Source organism: Xiphias gladius, chromosome 1 (assembly GCF_016859285.1).
Source record: "Xiphias gladius isolate SHS-SW01 ecotype Sanya breed wild chromosome 1, ASM1685928v1, whole genome shotgun sequence".
Lineage (NCBI taxonomy): Eukaryota > Metazoa > Chordata > Actinopteri > Istiophoriformes > Xiphiidae > Xiphias > Xiphias gladius.
Genome location: NC_053400.1, coordinates 16,172,695 through 16,191,283, shown reverse-complemented (window position 1 = coordinate 16,191,283; position 18,589 = coordinate 16,172,695). Strand labels below are relative to the sequence as shown.

At 40.2% G+C, this 18,589-nt stretch overlaps 1 protein-coding gene across 1 annotated transcript; it reads right to left on the bottom strand.

The window, feature by feature from the left end:
• Window positions 1-530: 530 nt before the first annotated feature.
• On the bottom strand, window positions 531-18,412 carry rps6ka2 (ribosomal protein S6 kinase, polypeptide 2). Its single transcript, XM_040126952.1, has 22 exons — window positions 18,230-18,412; window positions 15,067-15,183; window positions 13,699-13,780; window positions 12,846-12,926; window positions 12,060-12,139; window positions 11,081-11,187; window positions 10,962-10,999; window positions 10,711-10,853; window positions 9,307-9,377; window positions 8,720-8,808; window positions 8,074-8,138; window positions 5,322-5,424; window positions 5,022-5,167; window positions 4,545-4,667; window positions 3,861-3,950; window positions 3,536-3,694; window positions 3,065-3,226; window positions 2,740-2,816; window positions 2,256-2,373; window positions 2,075-2,131; window positions 1,636-1,716; window positions 531-698 (listed from the first exon to the last, which is right to left on the bottom strand). The coding sequence occupies exons 1-22, from the start codon at window positions 18,332-18,334 to the stop codon at window positions 531-533; spliced, it is 2,262 nt and encodes a 753-aa protein (XP_039982886.1). The 5' UTR covers window positions 18,335-18,412.
• Window positions 18,413-18,589: the final 177 nt, after the last annotated feature.

The following is an 18,589-nucleotide window of genomic DNA, read 5'->3' as shown; positions in this document are numbered from 1 at the left end:
TAGCCACGATCAGACTATGAAAATGTCGTCTCAAAATAAGAGGGGGAATAAAACATAGATAAACGTTTTTCTTTTTTCAAACTTTCAGACTAACCTTGTAATGCCCACGGGACAACCGGAGGAGACCCAAAGCTCCCTCTGTGCAAGTGCACGTGATGGATTTTAGATCACACGGTATAACAGTTGTTTAAAACTAAATTGAGAATCGGATTACCTAAAATGAACCAGACCAAATCTCCATGCCAGAACTGCTTCATTATTTTAGTTAATTGGGCTTAGTCCCCTTAGGGGTGAGATTTATATAGATCTGAAAGCCGGAAAAACAAAACTGCCACAATGCCCCTGTCCTTCTATGGAGCACCGTTTACTCTCGCATGCCTTGGACATCGGTGGACCTCCTCGTTCTTCTGATCTGCTACATTCAGTTTACAGGCCTACAAGCACTTTCTAACAACGTTGTGTGCTTTTCAAAGTGAGAGTACATCACCTCTAATTACACGGCTACGGCTACGGCTCGTTTCCTCGGGGCTTCAGTCACATTGTTGAGGGTACTCCTTCTCTTTAGGGTCTGAACTAACTCTCGGGCTCCCCACTTTCCGCATCCCTCTCCGCTGAGCCAGGCTCGAGGACTGAACGGGTTCCAGGACCGGAGCGGGAGCGCAGCGTCTCAGAGCGGAGTAGGTGGCAGACAGTGCCCCCTGGTGGAAAAAGAAGAAAAAAAAACCCCACTACATTATATCCTATTAATTCTGGTCTGAACTGTCCACCAACTCAATAAGCGGCAGACAGCTCCACCCGATGGACACTCAGAGAAACACATTACAGTATATATCACCTCGCAATACATTTACCCCGCGAGAACATGGACCCTGCCTTGAACTGGTTCTATTCATGGGTTGCAGACTTCTCAAAATCACACTTTTTAAAAATCAATATATTTAAAACGATATGGGGTTTAGATACAAACATTGCAACAGCTAGGCATAGAGGGTATATGTATTTACATGCATATAAACAGTCTCAAAGCTTGGTCTCTGCTTGCAAGGTTTAATATATATCGATATATTTTAAAAAGTATCCAAGTTTTGTAACTACAATTTTCATATAAACTTTCAGGCAACAGTCATCTCTCTGCCCAACTATGATTTTCTACTCAACTATCTGCAGTTTGAAAAGTAGAAGTGCTGTTGTTGTACCAATATTTTCGGTCCCAAATATTCAGATTTACACTGATATTTTTTTTTTCTGTATCTATCATAGATTAGTCTGCTTGTCTTTATGCTAATCCACACACACACACACACACACACACACACACACACACACACACACACACACACACACACACACACACACACACACACACACACACACACACACATTGGTACTTCTATCTTTGTAAGCACAGTCACTGACATAATTTACTCCCTAACCCCTTACCCTAACCTTAAATACATAACCCCAACCCTAACCCTAAAACCAAGTCTTGACCCTGAGACAGCCCTTCGAAGGAGTGTCGGAAAGTGAGGACCGGCCAAAATGTCCTCACCCCAGTGGTTTAAAACTCAAACGGGTCCTCACAATGTATCGCCATACAAGTACACACCACACACACATATGCACTAAGGGTCTGACCTTGACAGTGAGTGCATCTTGTCTGGTGAGAGCTCTGTCCGAGAGCTGGTCTCTCTCTACGATCCACGGGTGACGAAGAACCTGAAAAGCATCACAGTCATGATGATTTACTAATGTACTGTTTCAACAGCTAACCCTAACAGTGATATTCAGTACAGACTATGCAGCCTAGCTAACATATAGTACATACTGTTAAGGCTTAGAGAACATATGGGATAAGGGAAATGGCGAATTATTTCCTCTACTCTTTATTGTCTCTGTACAAATGAATAAGAATATTACATGTATAAAATTTATAATAATGTTTCCTGTCAACAGAGTGTAAATGCTCAATACTACAGTCAAAACTATTCCCAAATACAAACAAACAAAAAAAAAGTACCAAGGGGGACCTATAGCCTAATAAGGCATACTAAGTCATATTATGGACTAATAGTACCTGGGGAGCAGTCAGGCGCTGGTGAGGGTCCACATGGAGCATCTTAATCACAATGTCCTGTCAAACATATGCAGACACACTCAGGTGATGTTAGTACATTTAGACAGTAACGGTACTACGATATCAGCAACAGAACCATTTTATGTGTGTCCATCTCCAAAAGAAAATATTAAAAGGTAACCTTGGCAGCATCTGACACCAGGTCCCAGTTCCCTCCTGTGATAATGAATTTCCCGCTGCCGATTTGAGCCAGAATTTCCTCTGCTGAGTCCTCAGGACTGCTGGCAAAAGGGCTGAAACTGGGCAATAGGAACAGAAATTTACAGAGTGCAATCCAAAGGTTGTGTGAATTACAACAACAGAGAATGAGTCACAGCGATAGCGAGCCTTCTAAAATCCGCAGCTGGTGTGAAGAACGTTTGATAAATTAAAACCTCTACCATTACAAAATCCAGAGACTATAAAGCCCACTGTAGAGACGATAGAAAGAAGTAGCCTCCTCAGGGAGTTTATTCAGAACACATTCTGTTTACGGCAGCAGGGGGAGCATTTGCAGAAAATGGCAACGTTACATACTGTTTACACATTTGTACTAAAACAGCGAGCTGTACTGCAACAGTCTGTCAATGCGGGTAGTTTTAAGTGCTTTTAGACTATAAGCTGACCCAGCTATCATGGTGTAAAGCAGGATCCCCAGGCTCCAGATGTCACAGGCTGCATCATAACCCTGCTTCCTTAGAACCTGCACGCACACACACACACACACACGCACACACACACACACACACACACACACACACACACACACACACACACACACACACACACACACACACACACACACACACCCGGTAATCATTTCAAAAGAGTGCATGGTGAGATTAGTTTCTGTGAGTAATATTTTTTGATGTATTTTGATGGTTGTTTCATAATTTGTGTCAGTGTTGGTGAGATATTAGAGACTTCTTATGATTAGGATTACTGATATACCTCGGGAGCCATGAACGTAGCTGTGTAACAGGGCGTCATCAACAAGCCATTTTCAGCTCTGAGCTGTTTGGCAAATCCAAAATCACAAATTCTGATGCAATCTGGGCGTCCACTGTCATCAGAATAGCGAATGTTATTGGGCTTCAGGTCTCGATGTACAACCTGAAAAAGGGTAAGACATACACAGACAAAAACGCACACGATTAGCAGGTTAATATCACCCAAGAGCGTAAATTTTGCAACCAATGGGCTTTTTTTAGCAGCTGTCTCAGTGTTCCATCTCTTTTTCCCTTTTTTTTAAAAGGGACATACAACTGATTACACAAAAAGGTTGCTCAGCTGCTACTGAATCTTTAAAACCCAAGACAGACAGACAGTATTTTGCAAGTAAGTGAAAACATTCAAGTCTAAAGGTCCTGTGTTAAGGCTTTCAACAAACATTTTTTTCTTCCTTCAGGGCGTTGGTCTTACCCCCAGTGAGTGCAAATATTCCACAGTCTTGGCCAGTGTGCAGATGATGTCTGATGCATCTCTCTCTGTAAAATCTGGCACCGTCAGAGCTCTGTCCAGCAGCTCGCTTCCTCTCAGTAAATCCTGAACCAGGAACACACACTGGCCGTCGTCAAACACCTACAGGTAGAAATGGACACACGGGAGGCAGACACGCACACAAAAATGGCTTATTAAAAACTGTCACAGAGATGCTGAAGGAACATTCTGATTCTAGCAGGCATTAACTTTCGCTTCGGTCCGCTACAACGTTGTGTTATGTAAGAGGTGGGTGTGTTACACTTACATCCTTCAGGCTAATAATATTTGGATGCTGTCCATATCTCAACAGAATCTCAATCTCTTCTGATGGATCTTTCCTCGCTCTTTCAATAATCTGACAAAAACACAGACACACAAAGGACATATTCTAAATCTCTAAACAGACATGGACGCACAAAGCATGTGGTTTGGGTGGTTTTATTTAATAGTCAAAGGTCTTCCCATTATGCATCGCTCATCCAGCATTTGGAGAGTTGATAGTCATTATGAGATTAGGACATTTTGTTAGCGGGTGGTGTGTTTTATGTCAAACATTACATGTGATCTTTGTTGCCCATTGTTAAAACCATGTATCCCCAAATAGTCAACTTTTCATGAGCCAAGAAAAAAAAGGCCTGTTTACACTGTTCTGACAATGCATTTTTCAGATAATCTAATGGGTTTCAAATGGTTTATTTATCTTTAGAATTAGAAGAATTGAATCCTTCAGTTTCTCCGAAAATGTAAAAATCACCAAAGTTGAAGATACATGGTTTTCATCGGACAGTGATGTATACTAACAATATTATAGAATATTACTGTTGCGTTATGGCCACAATAAGATGCTCTACCTTGTACCAGAGTAATGCCTTCATTTTTCAACCACAACACAGACCCAAACTGAAAAGCTTAGAGAACGTCTGTACGCTTTGTGTTAAGTGTCCACTACCTTCACTGAATACTCCACAGCAGTGACTCTGTGCAGACATCTTCTGCAGACAGAAGTCGCAGTCTGTCCGACTTCCTCCTTCAGCTCGTAAACATCACTGAAGGCCACATCACTATGGAGATGCTACAGGGAACACAAATCATCCGATGCACACACACTCTTAACATTTTTACCAATATATAACATGTATGTGTCCGAGTCATATATCAGGTGCGTGAGTAAATGCTTTGTTCGGTCAGTTGCTGTAGTGACACAGTAGCTGGCTGTGATTCATGAGGGTAATGTTTAGAAAGGTCAGCATCATTAAATAGCCAATCTCTTAATTATTTAGCCTGTTTATGTGTCAGTTAAGTCATAAAACCGTGATGAAGGCAGTGATTTATTTACAGAGTTAACTTGTTATGTAATAAGTGCGTGAGCGTGACCATTTAATTAGCTGTAGAGTCAGGTCATGAGCTGTTTCCTCACGACGTATACCTGTGCCATGGGGTTGATGTTGTTCACCTCCTGACGAGAAGGCGCTACTGTAGCAACACCTGGCTCCTGATTTTGATTAGTTGCAACAAAGCTGAAACCACGAAACAACTGGTGTGTGTTTGCACTGGGAGGGATGCCTGGAGAATCTGGATATGCAAAGTCACAAAGATACAACCCATAACACAATAGTTTCTATGATTTCTAGTGTATAAAAATCCATCTTCTTTTATCTACGCATGTATGCTTATGTATTAATATGCAAACTATACTGGTATGTGTGTTCGTGTATGTTTTAGTTACCAGTTGGCGTTCTAGAGGTGAACTCAGGGTCGAAATGAAAAGTGTCCTCGGGTCTTCCAACAGTTGGTTTGAAAGGAGGCCTCACTTCCTTCCTGTACAATTTCTATGGAAAACAACGACAACAGTTGGTGCAATTTTACAACACAATTTAAAAGTCGTGTTCATAGTAGTATTCAGTCAAAAGACTTATGTCAACAAAACGTTGCTTTCTTTCCATTAAATAGCTGTTTTTAATGTCCCTGGAAATATGGCTTGTGTTCCACAACAGTAATACAGCCTGATCTTGGAATATAATTAGGAGGTCAAAGAACATGGGGAATTATTAGAATTAATGAATTAGAATAGAAGAGAAGAAAATGAAGAAGATGAATATTCAAATTAGACTGGAAAATAATGTTTGGCCTGTTTGGAAAATGAAAAGCCCTCATTTTATAGACAGTCGAGAAAAAGGACACTTATATTATATGCAATGTAATGTGATGCCAGTTGAAAACTGTCTATGCCCATCAAATGTACTGTCAAACAGAGAATGCACATAATATATATTTTTTAATTAAGTAAGTGTATTACCAAGTGTGGGCTGCAGGTGTCACCTTTGCAATGTCAGTCGTTAACACATTAAAGAACTGTAACAGAGGCCAGCAGCCTTGGGAAAAAAAAGACTCTTAAAGCTTTATTTATGGCCACCACTAATGCACACTCTTATTTCCTGTTTGATTTGCTATTTGATTTGCAACTGACATTCTCTGTGATGCACAGCTGCTGAGTGGCTGAGGTTGCCGGTTCTGTCAGCTTTGGCAGCTTTGTGAGAGAGACGCCTCACATGTCAAAACATTGAAGACTGGAGTATCACAGAGGAAAAAGTGAAGCGAAATTCCGATGAACGTGATGATGCCGATGCACAGAGGAATAATTCTGCCTGATGCAGCACACTGATTTAATTAGCATAGTGTGGAGGAGAACATAAGCCTCTTACTGATAGCTTGTCACATCAAGCCAGCAACACCATCTGTAAATAGGAAAAATGCAGTGTTTGGCAGGAAGCGAGCAGGTAGTAATGTAGTGGGGAGTACAGTGAGAGCCAGTGGTGAAGGCAGAGATTAGTGAGCATATAAAGCAGATAATAGTGGATTTTGTTAGAAATGAGAGCGTCACTACTCACAGCAGAAGATAAACAACAATCACAAGCCCTTTGAACATCTCCGGTAAAAAAAAAAAGAAAAAAGAATGGGTGCAACAGTGTGACCATGAGTGCTAAAAAATATTTTTTTGTTCAGTATAGTTACTATACAGTATGTAGGGGGCCTTGTTACAACCAATAAAACGAAAAAATCTGTGATTACTTAGCTGAGATTTCTGGCTCTCGCAACTGATTTGATAGAGAAAAAAAACTTTCTCTGTAACTCTGGCAAAATCACGATTGTGTGTACATCTAAGTTCGATGAAGCTACAAATGAGGGGGTCGATCTTTTAAGGTTAACAAACATAAGATACTCCTGACCACTTGAATTTTCTTAACATACATTCTTGCTATGCACATTTTTGTTATAGGGGTATACTGTAAAACATGATTTTGATTGTAACTAATAATATTAAATAAGCCTGTAAAATGTAAATGTGCCTCAGAACAATAATTTGCATCTTCTTTTGTTTTTGTTGAGAAACAATTGCTTTCTCAGTCCAGTCCACAAATTGTGTGGCGCAAGAAAGTTTCCTCTTTGCATCGGGAACACGCTGTTCACAATAACACTTCTTGTATGTACAGTACATACTGTACGTATGATGGTCCTCTTGAACGCAATGTCTGTTATTGTGATAATTATTGTTAATAAAACCCTGACAGTATCCTGTATAGGATATACATTAGTTACATAAGTGCTTTGCACTGAGTAACTTTCAACTGCTCCTGTTAAGATCATGCAGTAGAAGGCTTCTGCAGCATGAATGTTACTCGCATGTAACCCAGGGGCTGCAAGAACAGCTTTCAAGTTTGCCAGAAACAAATGGAGTTTCAGAGCATGTTTCAGTGATGTCTGACAGGCTTCCTAAATTGAAGCTCTGGGCAAGAGTGCTTACAGCTGAAAGAATGATCCCTTTTCAGCAGCACACGTCCAAAGAGAGAATGTCAAGGTTAGATTATGATAGCACAGGTAGTGTTTGTAACTAGAACATTTGCGCATGAGCAAACTTTCTGTGAGAAAGGCTATTATAGATAAGAGGATTAGTTACAATAAAGTTGTGCAAGACATGCAGGAAGGGAAGTTAGGGATTTTGCCACTGAGCAAAGTCGCATTCTAAGGATGTTTAATGATTCATGATTGGGGGCATCTCTTGGGGAAGTGGATGAACAGCTGCAGGGTTTCGATGACACGACACAACAGCTATAGTCACCACAATGTGATTCAGGTGTGTGAGTAACCAGGATGCAGCTGTTGGTATTAGGACAGGACTTTTCCCTCCAGACCTTTTCCACAACTGTGGCTGGAATACAATAGGTGCATACGATACAGGTACAGATCTGTTCTCACTTTCTCTAGCAGTGCTAGCAAGCCACCTTGTTTCACTTCAAAACAAAGCCTATGATCACTTTTTTCTGTACACTGTATGCAGCATATGTATAATGTCAATGAGTGTACAACTGTATAATACAGGTTAACAAAACCACTGTAACTTGTATTTTTCAGTCCTTCCCCAAAAAGAACGATAGCACTGCACTTGCACATGCAGAATATTCCTCATAAATTGTACTTACATTCCAGTCTATGGATGCAAAGAAGCGATGTCTTTTTATTTCTTCCACTCCGTCTGGTCCTGCACCTATCAGTCACCAGGATAGAGGCAGAGTGAGAGGATAGTGTCATGGTTCACATCCATTAGGCGACAACAGCTGTTAATTAAAAACTAAATCGAACATTCAGGGAGCATGAATACAGTGAATCAGTTTTTATTTCCAATGGACCTCCATGATGGTTTGGCTGCTTGGACATCTGTGACACAAATGGTTTCACTTAACATTATTGGCTTACTACAGGAAGACTGTGGCAGCTGCGAAAGTCGTGCCGTAGCTTCAGTTTTGCTGTTCTCACAACCTTACTGCTTGCTGTGATCAGACCTGATCTGTAGAATATTATTTTACCACATCAGGATGAGGTTTTATAGTACTATCTCCCAAGGTCTTTATGTGCGAAGTGTCCCATGTTAACTGGCTGGAGTCAGTGTTCAAAATGACTGTTTTCAGATTAGATGGCTGCTATCATGTGCAGCCTTATTGTCCCTCCAGGTAAGAACTGACCTGAATAATTGGTAATCCAAAGAAGCACAAAAATGTATGTAGATGCACTACCATTATTTCGAAAATATAGTTTCTTGTCACTTTCCAAGGTTTATGTATGCAGTACCTAGTCGATTAGCAGGGTTCCTCTTGAAGAGCGCTCTTAATAAACTCTGCACTTCAGGACTGAGGAACTGTGGCATTCCCAGCTTAGCCCTGTACAGACAACACAAGAAACAGGTTTATGCACACGCAGGTGTTTGATAATGCACGCGCATATCAGCATCGTTTTTAGTATTGGGTTAGTTTCATTGTTTTCATAGTAACAACTGTATTATTGTGTTTATTCAAGTATCGTGGGATATTCTGAGATCGATAATTGAAGGGTCATGTGAGCAGCATATTTTGAATGAACCATAACTGAACACCGAATCATTGTTCCAAATATTGTGAGACATGACTCAGCTGCAGAGGGAAAGAGGAAGCTGATCAAGAAAATATGAGGAAACATGTTACATCACACAGAAACAAAGAACAAGAATGTACAAGACATGAATGGAACATCAGTAACACATGAAAAAAGTATATATATCGTTAAACAGTTTTAAACTTAGCAACTTAAAATATCTGTGTCCAGACCATTAAGAGCTGGTCATAAATAAAAGGCTTTAAAAATAAGAGCAATATATTTATAACAGTTTGAATTGGTCTTACTTTAGAATTAGTGCCATTGTTTCCTTACGATCTTTTCCTTGGAATGGTAATGATCCTGTCAACATCTCAAACTGGAAAACAGATGATAACAACTGTCAGGACACATGTCAGTTGACCAGTGGAAGGTGCTGTAGAGGTGCAGTGTTCCAAACTTTGATGCTCAATGCAAGAGTTTCTTTGAACTGGCAATGCTGACATTAGAAACTGGAACACATGTTAAAGCTTTGCCTTAATATTTTGTTAAAATCAGTGCACTATTGTATGAACTCGGTCATATTATCAGCCTGTTTCTGTAATATAAATGTTGCTGGTGGTCACATGTTAAGACAGTAAAGTCATAATTTCACAGCAACGATGATCAAAGAGAAAAATACAGCAGAGATAATAGTAGATCTAGTTATAGATCATGATGCTTTTTACAAATAATCCAATCAGTTGCTCAGTCTAAAACAGAGAACCACTGTCCAACTAGGCAAAAGCAAAATAATACATGTAGTATACAATGATACATTTTCTGATAGGAAACAACATCGGTTATTGATTGGATACGTATATAAGAAATGTACAATATCAAAATACCAGAAAATAGAAATAAAATCAAGATACACAAAAGGGAAAACTTCTCCTGCGGAAGATTAATGGAGCACATAAAACAGCCTGATGACTTTTATGAGTGGCAATAAATCTGGCACCACCGCTTACATGCCAATACTCTCCAGCAACATTTTTAATAGAATTGCCAGTCTCAAAGATTATAGTACAATGTCTTAAATTAAATGCAATCATAATTATGTATTTTTCCATGGATACTGTTTTAATTTATACACTGTGCTCCTTCCACTAATGTCTTGAGTTTTCAAAATTCTGTATAGTTCAGAGGCAGTATTTTTGAAATGTTTGGCTTTGTTTTTCTTTCGTTTTTTTTTTTGTTTTCTTTCTTTTTGTTTTAATATTTAGTACATTTCTAAAACCTCCCATGAGCAGATAGGGTATAATACTTTTCCCTGGTGCTCTGATGTAGCTGCAAGCTGTCAGTGAATGCTAACCTCCTTTTCAATATTAGTAAAATAGGCCACCAGGCTAGCAAAACAAGGGGAATCAAGCAGATGCACGATTACTGAAAGTGATGGGACCTAATCTGCCAGATACAGTAATTAAGCAGCTTTACTGCCAGAAGAAAGCAAAATTACGAAACCAGTACACTGGCACATTATCTAAGATCTGAGTCCTTGGCTCATAAGATGCTGTATAGAAAATGCACACCCGCTGTTTTTGACAGCATGTTAGGATAAAAAGTGCATGTCGGAAATTAAAGTGACGATATACTCGGGAGAAAGATTACAAGTGCGTGTAAAAAGTCAAAATAGACTGTCGAAGATTGTTTGAACATATAAGAATTCTTACCATGAGCACCCCAAATGACCACCAGTCAGCACTTTGTGTATGGCCTCTCCTGTTTACAACCTCCGGAGCCATGTACTCTATTGTTCCACAGAAGGAATATGCTCTTTTATCATGGTCGATGGCTTCCTTACTCAATCCAAAGTCTGAACGGAGAGAGACAGAGAGGAAGGGGGGGGCAAGGTGAGAAAAAAGACGCATAAAGACAGAAAAACAGAAAAAAATATAGATTGTTTGCAGCTGGATGCACTGACCAGTTATCTTAATATGTCCTTCTTCATCCAGAAGAATACTGTTAGGAAAAAATGAATATTAACATCTGCTATAAAAATCATTTTTGGATACACAAAAGGGAGCCTTTATGAAAAAGTACTTTTCAGGTTTGAGGTCCCTGTAGATGATGCCCAGACTGTGTAGATGGTCCAAGGCCAGGGCCAACTCTGCAAGGTAAAACTTCACATCCTCCTCTGTAAACATTACCTAGAACAAATAAAGATGTGGACAAGAAGTAATACATAACAACGAAAAAGAAGGACTAAAAGAAATAACTGGATACAAACCGGTAAAACAGATCGAACGTTAGGGAAACGACATTAGCAAAATATTCAAACGTGTAAAAAGCAGCTGATGGCTCATGTTGCTTGCAACTCTCAGTAATCATGAAGTAACCTCTCCCTTTTCCACATTTCCATGTCAAAAAGTATTAAATTTGACAAACTGCTTTAAACTTAATGCTCATTGGAAACAGCTGCATATACCGCTTCCTTGTATACGCCTTTACCATCTTATAAAAACCACAACACCCTTATGGATGTTCCTATCTAAGTGTGATTATGGAAGTATTGCCGATACTAAGATTCAATTTTCTCATGCCTCCTGTAACAGTATAGAAAACTACTTCTTTTTCTTTCTGTCATTAATGAGTAGGATGGTTGATTTGTTTGCTCTTTCTACACTCTAGAATAAGAGTTTGTGATATCCAGGAGCTTGGGAAAGCTGCAGTACAACAGAAAATGATAGCTTGTCGCTGCAGCAAAAACACTGACTTGTTTAGACTTGTTGGTCCTTATGGGAAAACAAAACACAACTGCACTTATCTTTTAAAAATGTAAACCAGCAAAACACACCTCAACCCCCCTGTGTGGTCTTTGTTTACTGACAGGATTATGCATCAGCATGAAAGTAATAGAGGTGAGGGTCACATCAACTCAACATCGACAAGGAGAGTGATGGGAGGTGATTGTGCGTCAGTTTTAAACAGCCCACAATAGACCTTGAAAAGTAAAGGCTTTTCATTTTTTCCTAGTGGCGATGCAAATAGAGCAAGAACAGCCTATGAGGAGTAAACCTACCTCCTTTGACAGACGAGTGAAAAGGTCTCCTCCTCGGAGGAAGTCTAGGATCAGATAGAGCTTCCCTTCTGTCTGGAAAGCTACACACGCACACACAGGAGGTACACAACACATAGGGTATTGAGGCTTTATTGCTGCATCAGAGCTGTATTGTATCCCGTGTTATTTTGAGGATGTATTCGAAGTAGAAAAGGTTGTATACTGTGCATATCCAACCTCAGTAGGGCACAGGTGTTGGACAAAATCAGCATCATAACAGAATTTCACACATTCAGTAAGTGGACTGCTCTCTTTGTTTCTCATTGTGATTTATCCAATCAATGTATCCAATCAAAACAATTTTTTTACTGTTCCTAAAGTGTTCTGTGTAATAATAGCTCAGAGCAGCGACTTATGAGCCAAGGCGACAGCTCCAGATGCTCCAGTGGTGTCTTTCATGAGCCAGCAGTTAAGTTTGTGGATGTGAAGCCAGAGGGTTGCTAGAAAAGGGTAATGTTTGCTCAGCTCACACCCAATTCCCAAAAATGGTGTGTGTGTGTGTTTGTTATGAAATGAAATAACAACATTCAGCCTCTACATTTTCCATTTTTCTCAAAAGATTTCGCTTAAAAACATAACTTCAACTCTCAATGTAGACAAGTTGGGCATCGCAAAGTTATCTAATCTTCCTTTTCTGTTTTTCTCTTGTCCAAAAAAGAGGATCTGGTTCGTTACATACTGGGATATGCTATTTCCAAGAGACAGATATTCATATCAGCACCTAGCATGTCAAACCATCAGACTTACCATAGTGCAGTTTTACTATAAATGGATGATTCACTTCTGCCAGAATGTCTCTTTCCATCTTAGACCGCACACGATCCCGAACTAAACAGGAGATAGTGGGGAGAGAGCAATCTGTTGTATGCTGTTGCATCCAGTTCCTTCTATCTAAACGTGTATAAATCATGACAAGCCTTTAATACCACTAGTATGTTTTAGTTAGGACGAAACTGCATTTACTTTATGCAGAAATGTAAATGGAATTAGACCCCTCCCGCAGTGTTGCTGGTCTATTGTGCAGTGAAAACTACTGGGACAGTGCTATTGCAGCATCTGTATCCTTGACAGGATGAGACCAGAACTATTTAAACTCCAGGGGTGCAGGTTAAGAGGATTAAGGCTTGTACAAAGACACTAAATCAGCACATGAGATCTCAACCTGCTTTTACAGTACATCCTCATTTACAATAAGCACATTCAACGCAAACCAGTTTATCTGAATCAAAAGTACAAACTAACCTCTTTTACCAAAATCCTCCTGAATGTAGGGCACTCTGAGAAGTATGGCAATAATACATCCATTATCATTCCTGTGCAAAACCAGTATTAACCTTAACAAATTACCACTCATAGCCCAATAGGGAACAAGGCTGTTATTCCAGTGCAATACGTCTCTGTCAAGATTCAGTAATTTATTCAGTTTTTTTCGATGCTACGGACAAACAAATAAAAGTACTCTTATAATACATACCGTTATTATTTTAACCTTCTTTAAGTTTTTTTTTTAATCTGTCATATTTAAACTTGGCCTCATATCATGTCAAAGTATTAGTAGTTTAACTTACTGCAGCTCACATTTCAGCTTTTTCATTTTTACCTTTCAGCGTGGCCTTCTTCAGGACCTTCATGGCATACAGCTGTCCTCTGTCCACTCCTCTGATCTTTCTCACCAGAAACACCTGAGAAATCATCACCATCATCGCCATCATCACGTTTTCTGAGATAGACTATTTTGTAACAATTTTTTAACAATTTAAAACACTAATGTAACATTTCAAATGACCCTTTGTAGGCAGCATTAGTTAAAAATTAAAACATAAAGTAGAGAGTATATTAACATTCATTTGATTCAGGTGGCGCTTATAGAAGAAACCATTTCATTAATATACTTTAACACACTAAAGAGCCACACACACACACACACACACACACACACACCTGTCTTTGAGACCACGCCCACCTGCTGCCCCTGCTCCTTTCCTCAAATGCTACGGCCACAATCATCTGCAATGGGTAGGCTACCAAGCCGAAGTCAGAGCCGGCTAATATCGTGTTTCATAAAAGATTCACTTAAATGCTGCTCCACTGTGACAGAGACAACAGCTATGCTTCACACATGGTTGCCAAATAGTAATTAAGTGCGTGTATAGCATGCTATGAAAACACGCTATCCAGGCCACACTGTGACTTTACAACCTGGCCTCACGTGCCCGCCTCTGGCCTTGGAAAATTAACCCAAACGCAAACATCTGCTGTGGTGTCACGTTTGCCTCCTGCAGACCTCTAATCGAAAAGAACTAACAATTCCGTGGGCCTATACTAATTCAAATAAACTTAGTGATCTGTTACATGAGGCACTTGTCAAACTGCTAATCTAGAAATAATTGAAAATGGATGACTTGTCAAGAGCAAATGATAGATAAAACAGTCAGTTCCAGCAATGACAACACACACACACACACACACACACACACACACACACACACACACACACACACACACACACACACACACACAAACTTTATGGCCAAAAGTAAATGGACACCATATTCTCTTTGTGTACTCTTGGTTGTTTTTCACAGTTTTGTTTTGTTGTTAATTGTAACCAAGGGGCCTGGCCCAAAGTGCACTTTCAATTTTGTGGCTACAGCAGAATATAAACGCCAATGGTTTTTGAATGAGATCTTAAACAATCACACTAGTGTGAACATACTTTTGGCTACAGAGTGTATGTGTGAAGTCGAGGTGTTCTATTGAAACCGTTGTAGTCTAATCTAAAAGACAATCCAAGTGGTGTTAATACTTTAATATACTTAATAGAGAAAGCCTGCAGGTAGCCGTCAGCATTAGGCCTGGAGGGTTACTTTTGGTCTGGTACTGTCAACACTGACCTCATGACTTTCTGTAAGATCCCTGTCTGGTTTGAGGTATTTAGGTCTCAGTGGTTAAAGTGTGTATCCTGTACCTTTCCATAGGAGCCCTGTCCCAGCACTTTCAGCAGCTGGAACTGAGAGGGGTCGGCTTTCTCACAGCCCTCCTTAACATGGTGGCTGATGTCAATCTCTTTCAGTATGCTGTCATCCTAAAGGAAAGAAGGCAAAAGTCACAAAATATATGTTATACACCAATTTACAAAAAGAGATAAGGGCCACAAAAACAAGAAAGACCAGAGAGAAAAAGATGAAGAGATGGAAAAACTTTGGTGAGTGAAAGACATTAAAGAATTAGTGCATCTAAACACTTTTGGTCCCTATTGTCAATCTAACTGTTATGCAGATTAAAAAAACACAAGAATACATACGCACACAAAGAGAGACAGTTATTTATGAGCCATTATGTTATTGCTGGATAGGTATGGGCTGAGGTCACTGGCAGTGATGCATAGTCAAAGCTTCCTTTTTCAGCCCATTCAGCCTGCTCAGTGAGGCGAATGATCAACTGCCAACCTGAGGCACAGCTCAGATTGGTCAGTGTGACAGTACACTGTAATTCTGCAAAACTGTCAGTGTCATTTAGATGTCAAGAGCCTTACACCCATGTTCAATCAAGTATGAAATGCTAACAGGAGCTGGTAAACCCAGAGAGGTAATAGTTTAAATTATATTCTCTTTTGATAGCTTCCATGAGTTTAATGTGTCATCATTAGTAGATTTTTGAGGTTCTGCCCTCGTCGAGGTTTTTTCCTCAGGGAGGAGGTCCTTGGTTGAGAAATTCACATGTGCATCTTGACATGGTTCAAAAAATGGTAAAAATGGCAGGGAATTGGGGGTTAATACATGTCATATCTACTTACGTGCACATTCTCTGGTTTTACCTGTTTGTTGGACTGAATAGGCTCATGGAAATAAAAAGGAACGGGACCATTTTTCTTCTTTGAGCAGTGAAACAGAGTGTTCCCTATTGTGGTTATTCTTGTGTTTCTATGTTGTGTATTGTCAACACTTCAGTATTTTAGACTTGTACATATGGTTTCAATCTTTTAATGTTCCAAAGACACTTTTCGACCTTCTATAGTAGATATATGCTAATGCCGGAGGCCTTATTAAGATCAACCCCATCAACAGTATACAATATTTTAATAATAGAACGAGATCCATCCCTCCTTTGCGAGTCATTTTTAAGACTCAGAGTCCACATGAAGCTAAAAATAATCAAACCATCACAAGTTCTTTGATGCTATCTCTGTAATGAGAGTGTTGAGACTGAGTGAATAGCAAAGCACATTTGTTTTCCTGTTTCAGTTTACCCTAATCAAAAGCATGCAGCAAAGCAAGTCATGGGGCTCAAATTCAGCCTAAAAGATTTATTTTTATTAGATGAACAAAATCTGCCAGTGGGAGAGATATTTCCAATTGTTCCAAAGAAGTTTCCCTTGCTTCAGGAATTTTATAGAAATTAGAGTCAGAATCTCCAGGTTGATGCATTTGTTACAAGAAAATGACACATGGTTCATGACACTACATAAAATATAAATAGATTCATACTGGATAAAAGCAAAATGGTCACACTCCGATAGCAATCCCTTTTGCTTTTCAATATAGAGGTACGTTATTACTAAAACAGAGACTTTTTTGCAGTCTAGATCCTAAAAGAAAGTGTAGAACCACGCAGAGCCACACATTCATCCGAAGTGAAACAATGGAGGAGACAAACCTGAAAGCATATCAACTGCTGACATGACAGCATAGCAACAGTGAAGATCCACACCCCGCAACGCAAAATCAGTGATGTCAAAGGGTTTTCTGTTACATTTTTTACACTTGCTTTGACTCGGTTTTTCACAACAGAGTTTCAAATACACTAAAAACCACACTTCTAATTTTAGGCTCAGATTCTAGTATGTGGAACTGTATCAATTTATAGTGATCACATTATGTAAATGAGGTTATGCATCATGTATAAAGTTGATTAGAGTGAACAGCATTTGAAAAGTGTCAACATGAGATGACTATATTCTAAGCACTTAGCGTGTGAGTTAGGGTTTGCACTTTGTAACACAATGTTTGTGGTTTTAATTTAATTCAGCTCTTTGAATTTGGAGTTTTGTACATTGTAACTCCAAAGTCAAAGTTACAGTATGGTAATATACTGTAGTCAACAGCAATCACCTGCTGTAATGTCACTGATTGAGGTGTGGCTTGAAGTGAAACAGCTGGACAGTTTCCCCCATAGAGAGTAGTGGAGTGGTCGTTTGCCTTATAGGATTCATTGCTGCTTTATTCTTTAAACAGGGCAGCAGGAGTGATGTCCATCAACCAGAAGGAAACAGGTTCAAGGCCCAAACATCAGCTCCTGGGATGCTGATCCGCAGCTGACCCTGAACTCGGACCTTCCCGTGAAGGGGAGAGTACTGTGAATAGAGAACTTCCCCAAATGGGGATTCAAAGTATCTCTCTGCAGATATGAGAGTCAGCCAAACAGGTAAACAAACACAAGCAGACAGACACTTGCCAGCCAGAAAGACTAACATTCACACAAACGGGCAGAGAGCCTGGCACGTAGATTCATCAGCACCTGGTCATAATAACAAAGAACAGAGGAGGGGAGGGGGAGTTTCTTTTCTATTTATATCCCAGACATACAGGTAGATGTGCTGCAAACAGCATTCTGCCTCTCTCTCTCTCCCCACTGGTTTGTTTGGGCTATAAATAGACACTCCACTGCTGTAGCCATCCACTGAATCAATCTGTCTGCATGCATTTATCAATCAACCTGCCCGCCTTGCTGCTTGTTTGCCCCTTAGTGTCTCTGTCTGTCTGACTGTATTTCCATAAAACCTCCCTCTATCTCGCTATTAAAAGACAGTGCCTCTCTGCCCCTCTGTTTTTCTGGATTCTTGACAGGCAGACGGGCAGAACAACAGCTGCTGTAACGATGCTGCAATGACTCCCGAACCGCTCCACAACAATCCAAGTAACACACATTGTTTCCCCCACACCCATTCCCATGCGCATGCAGACTCATCACACACACACCCTCATCTACTATTGATGCGAGACGGCTGTTGTTTTTGTTTACTTCTTTATATGTGCACAGCCACACGCATGGTGCACCTGTGATGCAACCCCCTCTCTGGGTACTCATGTCTACTTGATAGAAGTTTGCTACGGCTTAACACACCGACTAACCTCGAGCTGACAGAACCCAGTGCTGTTCTTGTTTCTCGCTGCCTTGTTCTTCAGGTAGATAGAAAACCATCTCCGCACTGTGAATTTTCGCGTGCTGGTATCCATGGCAACGGGCAGACCTTTGCATCTATCCCATTATGATGAACATCTCCCTGCAGGGGGTCCTAAGGTAGAGATGCAGAAACAAAGCTTTTATTGGTTATCTATTTGTCCCGCGATTTCTCCATTGGCCCATCCTCGATGCAGTGGTCGCTTTTTAGTTCTCCCATCATTCACATTCGCCGCTCGTCTCTCTGGTGGGTTTCTGCCTGTCGTCCCCCGCTCCCGCTCCCGCCCCCCACCCTCATCCCCCCCCCCCCC